At 44.5% G+C, this 18,536-nt stretch overlaps 1 protein-coding gene and 1 non-coding gene across 3 annotated transcripts; one reads left to right on the top strand and one right to left on the bottom strand.

Annotated features, from left to right (window-relative positions):
• Window positions 1-479: 479 nt before the first annotated feature.
• Ggct (gamma-glutamylcyclotransferase) lies at window positions 480-7,945 on the top strand. 2 transcript variants are annotated; one of them, XM_021191285.1, is made up of 4 exons: window positions 480-735; window positions 4,076-4,221; window positions 6,212-6,347; window positions 7,596-7,945. In XM_021191285.1, the coding sequence occupies exons 1-4, from the start codon at window positions 595-597 to the stop codon at window positions 7,737-7,739; spliced, it is 567 nt and encodes a 188-aa protein (XP_021046944.1). In that variant the 5' UTR covers window positions 480-594; the 3' UTR covers window positions 7,740-7,945. The 2 variants fall into 2 exon arrangements, with proteins under 2 accessions (XP_021046944.1, XP_021046945.1); XM_021191286.1 differs by lacking the exon at window positions 6,212-6,347 and having other exon boundaries at window positions 556-735; window positions 7,596-7,653.
• Window positions 7,946-17,014: 9,069 nt separating this feature from the next.
• On the bottom strand, window positions 17,015-17,144 carry LOC115063488. Its single transcript, XR_003843360.1, has one exon. It is a non-coding gene; the product is annotated as a small nucleolar RNA SNORA17 (small nucleolar RNA).
• Window positions 17,145-18,536: the final 1,392 nt, after the last annotated feature.

The raw sequence follows: 18,536 nt of genomic DNA, 5'->3' as shown, positions 1-18,536 counted from the left end.
AAGAGGAGATAGATTGCAATGATGAACAGAGTCAACTGGTTAGCAAATGCCATGTCGGGATTTGAGCTTGGGGAAAAGGTTTCCCTAGCATGCAGTGAGGCAACTTCAGATAGTGATCCTAAGAAAACTTGTAGGCTCAGCCTTCTCATTCCAGGAAGGTTGAGGCAGGAGGACTGCCGCAAGTTCCAGGCTAGGCCCGCAGCAGTAGGAGGCCTTGTGTCACCGGCACCAGGCGCAGAGCCTACCGTACCACTGGTTGACCCGGGCAATCTCCGCCAGGCCGGAAAACAGTCGCCAGTAGCCACTCTCGGGCTGTCCGTTAGATCCGCCAATCAGCGGCGCCTCAGGCAGGGGGCCGGACATCCGAGGGATGCATCCAATAGAAAAGCGAGGCCAGTGGGCGGGGAGGAGCTGTAGACAGGCCAATCCTGGTAGTTGGCTCACGCCGGCAAGCCGGCAGCCAATCCGCAGCGCGCTCTCTCTGCGGCTCCGCCCGCCGCTCTGCACTACCGCGTGGGTGGCGGCGCGCTGCTCTTTTTAGCAGCGCCAGTCCGGCTTCTCTGTGCTTGACGCTGCTGGCGTGGACAAGTGGACATGGCGAGCTCCGACTGTGAGGACCATGCGGGCCAGGAGGGGGAGACATTCCTGTACTTCGCCTACGGCAGCAATCTCCTGACCGAGAGGATCCACCTGCGAAACCCCTCGGCCGTGTTCTGCTGCGTGGCGCGCCTGCAGGTCAGTGCCATTGTGCCCGCGACCTGGAGAGCCGGCTAGCTGCGACTCCTGCCCGGACCCTCTGGCCACCATCGGAGTTCGCAACCCTCCGCTGGCTGCCCTTTTCCACCGATTATGAGCATCCCGTAAGATGCCTTTAATAGGTGCTTCTGAGTCGAGAACTAGCTGCTTTCTGTCCTGTGCATACCTTATCTATCCCACAGTTCTGTGAAATGCTGCCTATCTGTCCTTTCCTTCGGATCTGAGCGGTCCTGGCCTTGAGACCTGAATCAGGACCTGGAACTGTGTCTTCAGTAGTGATAGCAGTGTTCCCTCGGTACAGTAACCCGATAAAGTTTTAACTGTGATAAAGTGTTGTTCTTGACCATAGTTCATTTCCTCTTTAATACGTATTCTTCTGGCACTCAGAGCTGGAGTTACAAGGATGACTGAGCAACCTAGCTACCTGGAGGACCTTTCTGGTGTACAATCTGATTGTGTGCAGGGCCCTTAATAATTTTAGCCAACTTTGCTAACCTTGTCAATTCTTGATTTCAGGCAACAGACACCAACTGATTTAAGAAAGGAGAATGGGGAGGAGGGTGGATGTTGGAAGGCTGTTAGAGAGCTCATGGATTCACCTAAAAGACTGAGTAAACAGGTGGCCGTGTGTGTCTCTCTCTGTGTGTGTGTGTGTGTGTGTGTACAACCAGCGTTACAGGAGAGGGCCAGCCCATCCCTGGAAACTGGTTGCACCTTTCCTAAACTAATAAACACAATATGGAACTGGCTCCTGCCTGCTGCTTTGCCACAGGTCTGCAATTCCTGAAACCCAGAGTCGAGTCCCTAATGATCTTAAACACCAGCTCTAATTGAGAGCCCCTGCAGGGTGCCCTGATTGGCTAAATCTCACCATGAATCCGAGTCCTTACTTAGCAAGCAAGATGATCTGATAACTAGCTCCTAGCCTTTTAAGTTTCAAAAGTGGGAGTCACGCTCTGTACTCTAAAATTCCAAAGAGTGTTGGAAGGGAGTTCAAGTACTTGAAGTACAGGAAAGAAATACCACATAAATGATAAGTTATAGCTGTGGTTAGCCTTAAAAGAGGAGTTGTGGGCTGGTGAGATGGCTCAGTGGGTAAGAGCACCTGACTGCTCTTCTGAAGTTCGGGAGTTCAAATCCCAGCAACCACATGGTGGCTCATAACCATCCGTAACAAGATCTGACGCCCTCTTCTGGTGTGTCTGAAGACAGNTACAGTGTACTTACATATAATAAATAAATAAATCTTTAAAAAAAAAAAAAAAAAGGGGAGTTGCAAGGTGCAACAGAATATGTGACCAGAGGGCCTGACCTAGGTGCTCAGAAAAGCCCTCCTGGATAAAACTTTTAAGCTGAGATCTGAAGGGAGACGAGGAGAGCAAAAAAACCCTCAGTGAGGATAGCTTGTTCAAAGGACAGGAGATAAAGGAAATGGTTGGAGACTCCAGGGAGATGTGGCATGAGGGCTGAAAAGATAAGAAAGTGCCATATCCTAACATGACCACAGAGAGCTTTGGACAGTCTGTTGCATGCTGTGAGTGGAGCGTTTTACAGGATGAAAGCAGAGGATGAGATTTATGTATTTGAAAGCTCATTCTGGTTACTCTGCAAAATAGGGCAAGTTACTGGAAGCCCAGTTAAGATTTTGCCACATCATGTCAGAGATAATGCCATCATGATCTAACAGGGTGGTGCCAGGGAAGGTAGAGTAATACCCAGAAGATAACATCATAAGACTTGATGATTGTGTGTCTGTGTGTTTGTGTGTGAAGGGAAGGTATATCAAATATGACTCAAGTTTTTTGAACAACAAAGTAGGTGATGGTGATAATGTTCACAGAAGAGAATCAGGCTTGGTGGTAAAAATTATAAACTAACTTTGTACAAAGTCAAGTTTAAGATGCTTTCCAGACAACCACATGAGCAGTAAATATTTGTGAACATTGGCAAAGAGATGAGGAGATCAGCCCTAACTGTGCTCATCCCAGATCTAAGTGCTTTTGAGCCTCAGAATAGAGATGTGGGATGGTTTTAAAGGTGGCTGAAGCATCTGATGGTGTTATAAGCTGCTAGAGGTCGTGGGACTGTTCTGGGCACGTGGCTAAATTCATAAAAGGCCTAAGCCAAATCCCAAGAAACTTTGACATTTCAAAATGGGGAATAGAGGGGGAATTGGCAAAGAGATGAGGAGATCAGGTCAACCCTAAATCAGAAGAAAGAGCTGATCTGGACAGGTAGCTCCTGTGTCACACACAAGCATTGAGCTGTGGAACCAGACAGGGAATGACACAGCCTGCTGCCTTTAGCAGTAGGCTGCCAGTCTCTGGTGTAGTCTCTGGCTTTGATCAGATCCACTGATACTGGAATACCCAGTTGGCTGCGTGAAGGGCCTTGTCATGTGGAACAGTGTTTTCCCTGAAGTACCAACCAAGGTTTCTGAGCAAACATAGGTGACAGGGATAATATCAAGCAGAAGGGACTGACGACACTGTCATTAGCCCATCCTTCTGTATTGTACTGCTGAGGAAACTAAGCCCTGGAGAGATGGGAGGACATCTTCCTAGACCACACAAGGCAAGTCCCCTCAGCCCTGGTTGCCCATCAGTAATGGCAGAAGCTAAATTAGAAAGATGTCTCTGTCGCTTGTTAGGTATGATCTCTTAGGGGAGAAGAGGGTGAATCTTCCTAAGCTGTAGATTTTCTGTTGTAAAATGAGCAAAACGCGGGTCTGTGTAAAGTAATAGCTACTGTGTATAGCACACAATAAATATTCAGTAAGTCTTAGCTGCTCTTGGGTTACTGGAAATAAATTGGTATAGTTCATGAAGATTAATGCTTACACACATGCCAGCCCCCTTAGGGCAAGTGCAATGATTTGCAGGTAAGATACTCTACAGACATAAAAGTATGTCATAACCCCTGTGTAACCATCATCCAGCAAGTCTAAGTAAAAATACATGTGCATTTAAGTAGACTGAGATGTCATTTGCAGAGAGAGAGAGAGAGCAAGCTAGAGTTATTGTGTGGTATATTGGGATTTAAGGATCTTTGTTTTTAAGGTTTTTGGTTTTCTTTTTAATGTTTAGATGCCTGTATGTTTAGAATAATCTTCAATTTTAAAGGAAAATAAGAAAGAATCTATAGTCTTTTAGATTTGGGCCTTGATCTTTTTATCTGTAGTTCCCATAGCTTTGTACACACAGAAACAAAAGTTTGTTGAATGTTTTATTTGCATGGAGGCAAATGCAAATTTGTATTTTGAAGAGGGAAATTCATGCCCAAATAGATATTGATCATATCGCTTTGGTTTCCTTTGCAGGACTTTAAGCTCGACTTCGGCAATTTCCAAGGCAAAATGAGTGAGAGGTGGCACGGAGGTATAGCTACCATTTTTCAAAGTCCTGGCGATGAAGTGTGGGGAGTAGTATGGAAAATGAACAAAAGCAATATAAGTTCTCTGGATGAGTAGGTGGCTTCTAATTATCAGTTACAATAATAACACAAGGCGTGCTGTATGGATGTTTTTGGGGATACACTATAGACATACTCTTTATTCTTCAGAGTCACTACAATAGTTAGAAACCAGGAGTTTCCTAACAAATCTAGAAGGGGAGGGTCACACTTACTGATTGGATGGGGCAGTGCTTATCTCTCTTAGGTAAAAAAATGAAAGCCCTTATTTTTTAGTTCTGTTTGTCTCTTATTAAAAATTTGCTTTCTGGTTTTATTGCAAAAAGTTATGAAACTTTTTAATTGTCAAAAAAATGATTTTCAAAGTGAGTTGGTTAAAATGCTTTGAGGTTGCAGTTGAATAAATAATAATGAAGGCCTTAAACAGCACAGCAGAATTAAAATTCTCAGAGCTGTGCGGCAGGGTGCCTGATACAATGCAGACTGCCAAGGAAGAGCTAGCTGGCTGACATTCTCTTGCTGTCAGATCATAGACTCTTGTTTGGTATTCCAGGGAATGCTGCTTCAGGGACACAGGGGTAAAATTGAGCCTACTAAGTGTGTTTTCAGACAGTAAAAATAGACAGAGGTCAGCTGGAAGTGTGCCAGATGAAATTCCTCTGTGTTCAGAGTATTGCTTTGGCCTCCGAGCACACCACAATCTATAGATGTTATTTGTAATTTGACATGATACTTACATGTGGCCTGCCCATACCGACCTATAGTGCTCTTATTGTCTCTTGGTTACTTCACTACATAAAACAATGTCACTGCAGTTTACTACAACAGCTTTCCTTTTAAGGGAATAATGACCAGTAAATAAAATCCATATGTATTTAGTTCTGACCTTAGAAAATATTCTCAATCCAAAGTAGGTTGAATATGTAGATCCAGAAGCCAACTGTTATATCAAAATGCTAAGCATGGTAGGCATGGTAGCACACAAAAACAAGGTGGGGCATGTTGCTGGAAATATTAAAAAGATTGGCAGCTTCCCGAGCTACACCTGGTTATTCTCAACCCGGCAGTCTCGCTGGCTAGTTCTTACCTCATGGAGACTCTCTGACTCAGAGCTCCACAATCTCTCCACCCAGCTTGCTAAGTTCCCACTGTTGGGTCGCCACCACAACGTCCCCATGCTTTGAAACCCACACGGCCTTTGTGGCACACATCTGGCAAACCAACGCTTTGCTGCCTGGTGTCTCTAGGTTAGCCCCTGCAGTGACCAATCGTGGTCTTCCCAGCTCCAGTTGGCTTGTCCCAGTGCCACCTGTAGCTTCTCAGCCATAAACCCTGTGGTCGGCGTTCTCATATTCCAGTAACCCAGTAAATCAAAACTCTAGAAGCTTATAACTAATCAGTCAGATTTATATATCAATAAAGTCTCAATACACAAGATGCCTACACAATAAATTCAGGGCCAATTGATAATGGTACAAGCTGCCCACCTAGATTAGACAAGTTACCCCAATTATTCTATCACTGTATGATATTATATCTACCAGTGGTTATTTAAAGCCACACAGAATCTAAATCGTCCTGTTCATCCTCCATCTTGCTTCCTTCTCGTCCTTTGTCACTCCCTGTCTCTGCAACTCTTAGCTCTACATCCTTTTTCCCTGTCCAATCACAGGCCTCCTGCGGCACTAATATTTAAATTAATTGGACAGGGAAAATCCTGCCACAGGGGCATACCTTTAATCTCAGCACTCAGGAGATAGAAGCAGGTAGATTTCTGTGTGTTCAAGCCCAACTTGCTCTACATAGTGAGTTCTAGGCCAGACAGGGCTGCATAGTGAAACCGTATTTAAAAAAAAAGTTTTAAACATGCTAAGTGTACTTTTGACATGATGACACTTAAACATTCTGCATTCCCTAGCACACAGTGAGCAAACATGTATGCAGAAAAATGATTAATCGTGCACTTCAACTTGAGTAAAACATCTTACCTCAGAACCATTCTCCTAGGTCCTGTGTAGCTAAAATATGGTTTGCTTGGTTTCAGGCAAGAAGGAGTTAAAAGTGGAGTATATGTTGTAATAGAAATTAAAGTTTCAACTCAAGAAGGGAAGGAAATAACTTGCCGAAGTTACCTGATGACGAATTATGAGAGTGCGCCCCCATCACCACAGTATAAGAAGGTGAGCTAAATTAGAGCATTTCAGTTTTAGAAAGCTTTTAAGAATTTAAAACTCCACATCAACATTTTAATCAAAACGTTTTAAATAAGAAAAGTGTATTTTAATAGATTTATGATATCTGTTATATATAGTAGACTGTACATATATTTTTGTAGTTTTTTTCTTCAACAGTATCTCATAGAACACTTTGGGGGGGTATATATTTTCTGCTGCTGAAGTATTTTTTTCCCCTAAGTGGAAAGATCACTAGTTCCTTTGGAGTCAGGGAATCCATTCTCCAACACACAAGACCCAAGAGGAATGCGTGACTCGATGCCCCATGGTACCTTATGTGGCCTCTGGGGTTACACAGGTGCTGGATGTCTAACCGTTAGGGTCTTGGGAGTCAGTAGAACAGTTGTCCCTTGTCCTCTGTGTCTCATCCAAGCAGAATCAGACAGTGCCACTGACAGCTATCCCTGTAAGCTTTGTCTTGTTCTAAACTCAATTTTATTTTATTTATTTATTTAAAAATCTTTATTTATTATTATATCTAAGTACACTGTAGCTGTCTTCAGACACACCAGAAGAGGGTGTCAGATCTCATTATGGATGGTTGTGAGCCACAATGTGGTTGCTGGGATTTGAACTCCTGACCTTCAGAAGAGCAGTCGGTGCTCTTAACCACTGAGCTATCTCTCCAGTCCCTAATTTTATTTATTTATTTATTTAAAGATTTATTTATTTATTTATTTATTTATTTATTTATTTATTTATTATATGTAAGTACACTGTAGCTGTCTTCAGACACTCCAGAAGAGGGNGTCANATCTCGTTAAGGATGGTTGTGAGCCACCATGTGGTTGCTGGGATTTGAACTCTGCACCTTTGGAAGAGCAGTCGGGTGCTCTTACCTGCTGAGCCATCTCACCAGCCCTAATTTTATTTTTTTTAAGAGTGTGTTTTTTCTTAAAACATCATGTGAATTTCATACCATAACTATGCATTTTATCATAATATTAAAACATCTTACATCATGCTGTTGAGTAGAAATGATACTCTGGTAGCTTCAGGCTCCTTAGGAAATCCCTTCTGTAGCCACATTCAGAATGAGGAACACTGGCTTTGCCTGGGTCTTGTTTTAAAATGTATCTATTCTTTAGTCATCGAAAGCCAGTATCGTGGATCTTGACAGTACAGACAAAGCTATGGTGCTACACTAAATCACACTCCTAACTAAAAGGGCTTCCCCATTTTAACCATTTCTAGGTTATCTGCATGGGTGCGAAAGAAAACGGTTTGCCACAGGAATATCAAGAGGAGTTAAAAGCGATAGAACCAAATGAATATAAGGGAAAGGTCTCCGACGAAATAGAAGACATCATCAAAAAAGGAGAGTCAAAACTGTTGTAACAGACTCTGAAGCTGTGTGCTAGTAGGAAGTGGTTTTGACATTTGCAAGCAGGAGTCTGGGCCTTCTTGGCTTTGACTTAGTGATTTTCAACAGTGCTGTGAAGGGCTTCTCACTTAGGTGTTTATTGTCAACTGTAACAAAGAACTGGAGTAGGGGTGGGCTTAGACCATTAAAGGGGCCAGGGGACCCTGGCATGTGCAAGTGGTAATGGCTGTGGGTTCTCCTGTGGACACTACTATAGCCCCCCACTGTGTGGAAGACCTTGGTGGAGGGTAGGTCTGCAGCTGGGGGGGTGGGGGTGGGCGTGGGCGCACTGCTGCGCAAGGTCTGCTTTCTTCTTGTATCCAATCAGCTTGTAAGAAGTAGGCAAAATTTAGAGAGTAGGCGGTAAGGCTTTGAGAAGTACAGAGATGGTACGCTGTCCTTTGAGGGGCGACTGCTTTCGTGACTCTAAGGGGTTTCCTAGCAAGGGCTCCACCTCACTGAGCTCAACTCAGACGGCACAGTGCAGCCTCAGCTCATAGAGTCTGTGTTAAGTGGTATTGTGGACTCTAGAGCCGAGCTGGCCTTGAACCTGTGTCCATCTTGCCTCAGCTTCTCATATAGTTGAGATTATAGTCTTGTGCTACTGGGCCTAGCGGAGCCTCCCGCTGTCTAGTTGTAGAACTTGAGCTTCTCTGGTTCACTGAACCTTAGTTGCTTCACCTGTATAAATAGGGAAAATCAAAAACCTGAATTTGAAGATTTCATGAGCAAACATGTGATAAGCTTAGGACACAGCTTGGCTCTTAGTAAGTATTAGCAATCATCATCAGGTAATGGAGTTTTGGGTTTTTGTCCTTTGAGACTTAAACCTATTCTGTAGTCCAGGGTGGCCTTGCGTTCAGGATTGTCTTGCCTCCCAGCTTTACTGCATCTAGTTACAGATGTGTGTCATGATGTGAGGTAGGGGATTCCCTTTTGTTTAATCAGTGATTTGGGCCCTTTAACAAACAATACAACTCTTGAAAACAAATAATTATAATTAGGTCCTAGATTGCAGAAAAATAACAGAAATCTCCAAAGTGTGCCAGCCCCTGTCCCAGAAAAGAAAAGAGGTGGATTGTGAGCTGAGAGCAAGGCTGGGAAGAAATAGCCCTAGTGTGCCCCTGGGTGCATTAGCCAGGGGCATTTATGTTCAGAGTAGGATAAGAAACCAGAGCCCTTAGGAAGAACTAGCATGGCTCCTACTTGCTGGCCCCAGTTCCCACCAGAGAAAGCAGCAAACACAGAAGCTCGGAGTTGGGTAGATAGCTCGGCTGGTAAAGTGCCCAATACACAAGCATGAGGACCCAAGGTCCGTCCTTAGAACCCCTGTCCAAAAACTCTGGTGTTATAAGCTTGCACTCCTAGTGCTGGAAGAACAGAGACAGCCAGATCTCTAGGGCTTGCTGGCCAGCCAGCCTTGCCTGCTCAGAGAGTTCCCAGACTGGTGAGAAGAGAGACCCTGTCTCAAGGAAAATAGATGGCTCCTAGGGAATGCCACCAAGGCTGGCCTCTGGCCTCTCTGCATGCCTTCTCCCACATACAACTTTACTAGGCATAGAACTCTGTGCTTGTGTCCTAGCACTCGGGCCGAGGTGGGAGGATTGCTTGAGTCCCACCTGGTCTGTATGGTAAACCCTCATCTCAAAAACGACAAACAGAAACCCCACAACAATTTAAAATGGAAGTGTGTGTAGACTTTGGTTCCTGCGAAGATGGAGTAGGAGATATTTTTCCCTATTTCTCCAGTTAAGTACAACTAAAATCTCTGTATTATTTATGCAACAAATTGGGACAAGACTGAAAGTTTGGGGAGATGGCAGAGTCTTCAGTAGGGCCTTAAGACCCAAGGTCCCAGAGTGCTAAATTCCCTGAGTTTTCTTTTGCCTCATACAGCTCAGGTGTGTAACTAAAATAGCCATGCCCTGGAAACAGCAAAGAGGGTGTGCCTGAATGCTTGCGCACAGTACACATAGCCTGTTCTACTAAGGGTACCAGGAAAGGGACAGCTCAGCAATCAAACACATTGAGAGATCAAACTCTCCATGCAGGCCATAGAGAAGCACTGTAGACTCGTTTCCACCATGTCAACAGAGGCCTGGAAGAGAGCCTGGATTTACACATACACATGCATAAGACAACAAGAGCTCCTCTGACCACTTTGCCACCTTATGTGTATCAAAAAGCTTGGGAAGGATCTGGCAGCAACACCCTGTCTCAAAGTGTCATCGGAACCATGGGGGGTGTAACCTTCCATCCATCACTGAACAGTTTCAGAGTGAACCAGCTGAAACAGGACTTAAATATAAAACTCCAGTATGTTCTGATTTCAATTGATGATCACATCCCAAGAACAAGGAAACTCCCAGACTAGATGATAAACGGTAACTATAGATGCCAGGGCGAGGTGACGTGTTGGGGTTGTCAAAGGTTTTCAAACAGCCATTGGTACTGGTGGGCTATTTCAGTGGGTTAGTGTGCAATGCTCACGAGAGCCAGGTCATGGGTTCGACACTGCCACAGGTTGGGTTAATGTTGAGCACTGTAGTTGGACTGTTTCCGACACCCAATCACAAAGTGCAGATCACCAAGCCAAAGTGCCTCAATCGTAAGAATGCTGTCACTTCCCATAGTGCCTGAGTAAATGGCCACCTTTGAAATACCACAGCAAGCAACGGGATCCTGCTGTACGCCAGTGATAACATAGCCTCAGTAAGCAGAGGAGAGAAGGACCTGAATGGTGATGTCGGTATCAAAAAACCATGGCTGAAATCTAAAAATTCAGTGTATGGGGCTCAGCTGCAGAACAGTGGGGACCACGGAAAGGAGGAGTGAGCTAGGTAATGGAGCAAGAGCTTCCAGGGTGAGCAGAAAACTAAAAAGCTTAAGATCCTGGAGCCTGTTTGACTCCTAAGAGAAGAGCTGACATGTTGGAAGAGGCAAGCCTGCAGAGAAGCCAGAACATCCTGAGGTCTGCAAAGGACAAAGTGGGCCCCATGCAAGCCCACAGAAATGCACACCAAAGCACTGCATAGTCAGTTTGGAAAATGAAAAATTCTTGAAAGTAGGATTAACACTTTCAGAGAAAAAGCAGTTTTGGGGACACATTGTTTCCCATCAGAAATGGTGGAGCCCAGAAGCAAGCGGCATACTTCATGGAGAACTGGACCCCTCCCCCCCCCCGAACCATTAACAATGAGGGCAAAGTAAGACATAGACAAGTTTTTAAAAATATTACCAGCCATCCTGCTCAAAACAATAAAGAAAATAATCAGAAAAGAAAGAATGAAAGGAGGAAGCTTTGCACATTAGAAAGATGAGGTCACCATGAGAAAAATTAGGATAAATGCACTGGAATTCCGTCTCAGTCTCCTAATTCATACTTGACAATGGTGCACAAGTTGTAATCCTAACTGCCAAGGTCTGAAAATACAGAGCATGGATAGAAGAGGAAAGCCAAGAAGATAAGCGTTCTATATTTGAATGTGTAACGCCCCAGTAGGCAACCAATAAATACAGAAAGGATTTTTGCAAAACAAAAATTAAAAAATAAAAGAATCTCACTATTAGAAGACAAGATGAAAGCCAGTGTGTGTGTGTGTGTGTGTGTGTGTGTGTGTGTGTGTACCTATAATCCTAGTACTTGAAAGGCTGAGGCAGAAGGATCATAAATATGACAAGCTTCAACTAAAAAGCAAAAATAAGATGGCAGAGTTATATTTCAGCATGCCAATTATCATATTAGGTATAAGTGTCTAAGTGTATGATGGGAGCTGCTGCAAAGGCTCTGGCGCACTCACTGCTCTTGCAGAAGACAGAGAGTTGGGTCCCAGCACCCACAGGATAGCTAACAGCCACCTATAACTCCAGTTCCAGAGGCTCCACCACCCCGTCCTGGCCTTAGGCTCTAAGCATCCAGGTGCTACTGGAACAAACAAGTGAGCAAACACTTATGAATGTAAAAAAAAAAAAAACACCTCTAAACATAAATATGATAATTAAAACATAGAAATTGGCAAAATGGATTTAAAGCACACTCCAGCCCTGTGTCATCTACAGGAAACAATGACAGACAGTTTGAAAGGGAGTAGTGGACAAAGCTCTGGGATGCGACATGAGTCAAAGCAAACTCCGTGTTAGTGTCAGATAAGGGAAGTTTCAGATCAAAGGAAACAGAACAATTGCTAACTTGACCTCATTCATCTCTATGAAGTTAGTATTAGCTTGGTACCCAAACTGACAATACAAAGGAAACTAACCCACAGGTGAGTATTCTTAATACTTGTGGATTTTTTTTTTTTTGAAAAAAAAATGCTTAAGGAAAAAGGAGTTAATAGGATTCAGCCATACCTAAGTGTTGGGAGCCATGACAAAGGGGGAGGGAGGAATCCTACAGATGTCATGATGGTGTAGTGTATACAAGTCTGTCAAGCCACTACAGGGTGAGAAGAAAATGAAAAGGCAGCCACACACCCATTCACAAAGCACTTGGAAAATGAGGAAAAGGGGACTAACAATTAGACAGAGTTTATAAAACTCATAGTTGGTGACATTACACTTAAAATACCAATGTTTTACCCCTAAAGTTGGAAACAAAAGGATACATGCTCTCCCTCTCAACACGGTGAGTTGATACAACCTGCTCACTAAAGTAGAAGAGAGAAGGGAGCACAGAGTAACCTGGGCATGAGGAGGCTCTGCAGGTAAAGACACTTGCTGCCAAGCCTGGAGACCTGAGTTTGAGACCCAGGCCCACATGGTGGAAGGAGAGGACTGACCCCTTCAGGTTGTCCTCTGACTTCTTGCCAACAGCTCCCCACCTCCCTTTGTGCTTGCTCCCTCAATCTCCGTTTAAAAAACAGTAAGTTGAACCATCCCCATTTATATATGGTTGACAGAATTGTCCTCATAGAGAGTAACGAGAATTTTTTTTAATCAAGTCCAACAGGGCCACTGGATACAAAAAGCCCACTGTGTTCCTGTACACTTGAGATGAACACATAGGCAATGAAAGTAAAGATACAATACCACCTGGAGCGGTAGCTCAGAAGGACACAGCCACAGAAGACCAGGAGTGTGAGCTATCAGAATATCAGTAATAGCTTCAGGATTGAAGCACGCACAAAGAAAAGTGGGGAATGAAGAGGTCAGCTCAGGGCATTTGGAAAATTCCACCAGATCCCAGAGCATAAAGACCCCTCCCTTCCTGGATTACATTCCTCAGGAAAACCACAGGCCAGACCGACAATTAGCCACCTACAGACAAGGGAAGTCCTTGCCACCTCATCCCCTAAGGACCAATCAGTTTAAAAGTCACACTGTTCTGCCAATCACACTGTGCCTAGTGGCTGTTACTCTATTCTACCCCTGGAAACTGTATAAAAACTGGCCAAACGGGCTGCCTGGGGTCGCCACCTCTCCTTCAGGTGCAGGCCAACCCCAGCATGCTGAAACAATGAATTTCTCTTGCTTTTGCATTGAAAAAAAAAAAAAAGAAGAAGAACACAGACCGCCTTGCCTGTGTGTGGCCCTGCATTTCAGTCCCAGTACAGCAAAAGTTAAAAAAAAAAAAAAAAGTTACAGAAAAAGAGTTCAAGTGCTCTTCCAGGGGACTTGGGGGCTGTTTCAGACCCATGGAGGCTCAGGTCCTAATGTTCTCTACTGGCTTGCACAGGTACCAGATATGCATGCAATACACATACATATATGCAGACAAAACATACACATAAACTAAAAACAACAACAACGACTACTAAGAACACCACTTGCAGGTTTGTAGCTATATCTTTATGAAATAGCCATTTTAAATGGACAGTTGGCATTTTGTACAGTGTTACAACCATCTCCAGTCCCAAAGCATTTGTCACCCCCAAGTGAAACCAAGTACAAAAGTCTTGCCCATTCTCCCACCCTTGTGAGACTCCAGTCTGTCCCTGTATATGAGGATGGGAGTGGGATCAGTCAAGCGCCCGTTTGTATCATCCCTCCAGTATGGTGTCCTGGAACTTCAGCTTCTCTGTAGTAGGCACCTGAACTCCGCATCTGTTTTGTGAATAGCATGAGCTGTGTGCATACACCACACTTGTTTAGCCTTCATCCCATCATGGGCACTTGGACTGTTCTTGTTTCCAACTACTACGGATACTTCTTCCAAGAACATTTATGTACACATATTTCTGAGTTCTACTTTTCAATTATTTTGGATTTATACCTCGGAGCAGGATAATGGCTCATATAGTAATTTTATATATTTAACTTATGTAACCACCACAATTTCCCACTTGGGCTGGAACATTGTAATTCTGACCAGTCATGTACACACTTGGTTTCAAAAAAAAAGAAAGAAAGAAAAAGAAAGAAAGAGGAAGGAAGGAAGGAAGGAAGGAAGGAAGGAAGGAAGGAAGGAAGAAAGAAAGAAAGAAAGAAAGAAAGAAAGAAAGAAAGAAAGAAAGAAAGAAAGAAAGAAAGAAAGAAAGAAAGAAAGAAAAAGAAAGAAAGAAAGAAAGAAAGAAAATACTAACTACGCATAGTGGTATGTGCCTATATTTATTGCACTTGGGAGGTAGAAGGGGAAAGATTATGTATTCAAGGCCTCTGTAGACCACACAATGAAATTCTGTCTCAAAATAATAGCAAAGAAGAAATGGATAACCATGGAAATGCTTAAGTGTAACTCTTAGAAAGCTATGAACAGCATATGTAGTGAAAACACAGTAGTATGAACAGTGTGTACTGAAGAAAGAAATCAAAGTGGGCATAAGAGGATGGAAGACAAATGGTAACAGTCAAGTGTTGAAAAGATCCAAAGATAATGTTCATGGGGAAAACCCATGGTAAAATTGTCCGCTCTCCCCTGACCCAGAACAGACTTAACCTGCTGTCAAAATTGTAACATGATTCATTTTTCTAAAACTGACAAGGTGAAATAGGTAAGAGTTTTTTTTTTAAATGGCAATAAAATGGGCACTCGATGTAGTTGCTGGTGAAGGGCTGAATACATACAGCAATGGAACAGGATGAGTACATAGAGTGATGAAGCAGGATGAGTACACAGAGTGATGGAACAGGATGAGTACATAGAGCAATGGAACAAGATGAGTACACAGAGTGATGGAGCAGGATGGAGCAAGATGGAACAGGATGGAACAGGATGAGTACATAGAGCGATGAAGCAGGATGAATACAAAGAGTGATGGAGCAGGATGGGTCAGGATGGAACAGGATGAGTACATAGAGTGATGAAGCAGGATGAGTACACAGAGTGATGGAGCAGGATGAGTACACAGAGTGATGGAGCAGGATGAGTACATAGAGCAATGGAACAGGATGAGTACATAGAGTGATGGAGCAGGATGAGTACTTAGAGCGATGGAGGAGATCGGAGAACCCAGGGAAGGACCCACAAGAATACACCAAACTGACTTCTGGCCAAGGTCACTTAGTGAGAGGACCTTTGTAGCAAATGATCCTGAATCATAAATGGAACACTTTATAAGGAGAGGGAGGATTTTAGATTCTAAGAGTAAATGCCAGCTATAAACTCACCATCCATGGTGGCATAGGACTTGGGGAGGACCACAAGTATGAGGCCAGTCTGGGCTATATAACAAGACCCTGTTCAGGAAAACAAACAAATAGAATCCCAAACCTGTAAAACTACTAGAAAATAGATGTAACTGCCGATGTTTAAACTTTTTTATTGTTTCTTTGTGAATTTCACATCCATGGACCCCAATCACACTCATCTCCCTCTCTCCTAATTCCTGCCCTCCACCCAAGAGGGGGAAAAAATCTCATTCTGGAAGCTCTAGTGTGTCACTGTGTGTCATACAGTGAACCCTTTTGTCCACACTTCTTTGCTTTCAAATGGACTCATGAGTTCTTGGTCTGCTTTGAGGCCTCTGGCTTCTGCTACATCATCAATACTGGAACCTCACTGAGATTCCTCTTGGATACCTTGTTTTTGCCCTGTGTCATGGAGATCCTGTAGTTTTGGATCTGTGGGACCAGCCCCTTCATGGATCTCACAGTTCTTTGATGGGATAGATGTTGGGTTGTGCCAATTCAGAGCTCTGGATCTGGGCCTGAGAGGTAGATGAGCTGGTCAGCCCTCCAGTTCTGCACCCACACCACCAGAGTGAGCTCCTCTGCCTTGCCTTGGATGGGCCACCCAATGCTGTCACAAGCAAGGGGCTGAGCCAGCTCTCCTGTTCTCGTGCCCTCTTGGCTGTCTCAACCACACCCACACCATCAGGGCCAGCTCTCTTGTGCTGCCTAGGCAGGGTACAGGGCCCACTTTCCCAAGGGCTGCAGCAGGGAAGGGATAAGGCCAATTCTCCCACTCTCATAACACAGGGGCCAGCACTCCTGCTTGACATAGGTGGCAAGGGGCGAGGGTGGGGGAAGGCATCTCTCCCTGGTCCTTGTTACCATGTGGCAGACAAATTACCCACCAGCTCTCTCACATTCACATCCTCTGGGCCCACTCACCTAACCATAATTCCCTAATCCAGGGTTGGCTCTACTGTGCTTCTTGGGCAAGGTGACAGGTCGTGATGGTGGGGGCAATGACGAAGCTCTTCTAAGTACTGCAGCTGGCTAGGGGAGGGATCAGCTCTCCTAATCTCACAACCCCCCCTCCCAGGCCAACTCTCCCATTATGCTCAGGCAAGGGGTGGGGCTAGATCCCCCTAGATTTTGGTGGTAACAGACCCCTGCAGCTGCAGAGCCACGGACCCAGACATGGCTCCCAGTGGCAGCACAGGCCAACACCACACCATGGTCCAGGTCCCAGGTTCTGGCTACTCACACCAGGCTATTCCTCACTATCCTCGAGTCTCCAGTTCTGCCTCTCTTCATTGTGCACACATCCTTCTGCTTCTCTTTCTCTTCCATTTCTCTACCACTTACTTGCTCTTCTTGGTGGTGCCCAGGGTCTCTGAGTGTGTGGGGCCATTTCAGCAGTGGTCTCAGGAGTGCTATGTCCTGCCTGTGCATCATGATACTAGGCATGGGTTATTTCAGGCATGGTCTGCCCCTCACTCCCCCAGGCCTGCTTGGTACCAGACTGGTGGCTGTCTTGGGCTTGCTTTTTGCCCAGGCCTGCCCACGTGTCTCCATACGAGGGTTGTCTATCTGGGGCCCACAGTTCCAGGGTCCCACGCAGGGTTTGTCCAGTCTTTGGCTCACTCCTTACCCTTGGACCCATCTGGGCCTTTGCAACACTAGACTGGTGGTCATCTCAGGCTCACGTGTTAGGCTAGTAATCCTTCAAGTTCATAGATCAGAACACTGAGCATAGACATAGCCTCTCTCTTCTCTGCCACCTACTGACACCCATGTGACACAGCAGCCACACCAGCAGTGCCTCTAGGGGCAGGGTGGCTGCCAATTTTTAAAATCTAGGAATTGGAAGAGTTCAGACTCAACTCCAAATGTATGACCCATTGAAAGGAAAATGAATAAGCTGGACTTATTCAGGCGGGGCTCAGGCATATAGCTCGGCTGCTAACAGTCCTTGCCTGGCATGCCCTGGGTTTGGTCCATGGTGTCTGCCCATGCTGGCATATGTTTTCAATCCCAGTTCTTGGAAGGAGATACTCAAGGTCATCTTTGGCAATATAGTGAGTTTTAGGACAGCTGAAAGCCTGTCAGAGAGGGAGAGAGAGAGAGAGAGAGAGAGAGAGAGAGAGAGAGAGAGAGAGAGAGAGAGAGAGAGAAGCAGGATTGGAGAAAATATTTACAAGCCACACATAGACACTCTCAACATACAACATTTAGGGAATGAACAAGAGACACAGAGACATGTTTTCCTCAAGAGAAGATGCAGGTGGCATGTAGGCACACGCGAAAAGTCCATGTCATCAGCAAGCTAAAAGCACAGCAGTGTCTCACGAGGGCAATACAACTATCCAAATGGCTAAGATGGAATGGGACAGCACCAGAGGCTAGTGATACGCTATGAAGCAGTCACTTAGCTGGTCAATAGTGGAAATGCTAAATGTTTTAGCTATTTCAGAAGATAGATGAACAGGCATTTGAGAAATTGATGCTAAAGGCTGAAAATAGCCCAAAAAGGTAAGCAGTATTTCAAAAAGCTACAGGAACATGTGCTTCAGAATACTGCCCAAGGACAATAATGAAAGGGAAATCACTATTGATACAAGCAGTGGTCTTAGGATCCTCTTCGGATTATACTAAATGAAAACAAAATAACAAAATACTAGAGTTGGTGAGACTGCTCAGTGGGTAAAGGTGCCTGCTACCATGTTGGAGTTCAATCATGCCCCAAAGCCACATGGTGGAAAGAGAAAACCAAGCCCTGCCATTGTTCTGTGACCCCCCCCCACATATGCATCATGACATGTATGTACTCATACACTCAAACACACACATACACACACCACACACACAAATGTAATACGGAATTTTAAAATGTTATCCCAAAGTGCAGCCTGACTCCATCTATTTAAGTCTTGATACATTTCTAGAAATGGGAACAAGTTTGTGATTGCCAGAGGCGGAGACAGGGTGGGACAGCATACAAGGTTGCTTGCGGTGGACCTGTTCTGTATCTTGACTGTTTTCTGCTTACCATAGCTTTTTGTGTTGTAACTCTCTAAGACTGGGGCAAATTGGGTTACGGGTACATGAATCTGCATTATTTCTTCCAGTTCTTTATTAATTTACAAATATCCCAAAATAAAAAGTCCAAAGTAACAAGTAAGGAACAGCTACCCCCCAAAACTGTAAATAATAGTCTAAGCAAAAAG

The sequence above is a fragment of the Mus pahari genome, chromosome 2 (assembly GCF_900095145.1).
Source record: "Mus pahari chromosome 2, PAHARI_EIJ_v1.1, whole genome shotgun sequence".
NCBI lineage: Eukaryota > Metazoa > Chordata > Mammalia > Rodentia > Muridae > Mus > Mus pahari.
This window is presented reverse-complemented; position numbering and strand designations above follow the sequence as displayed.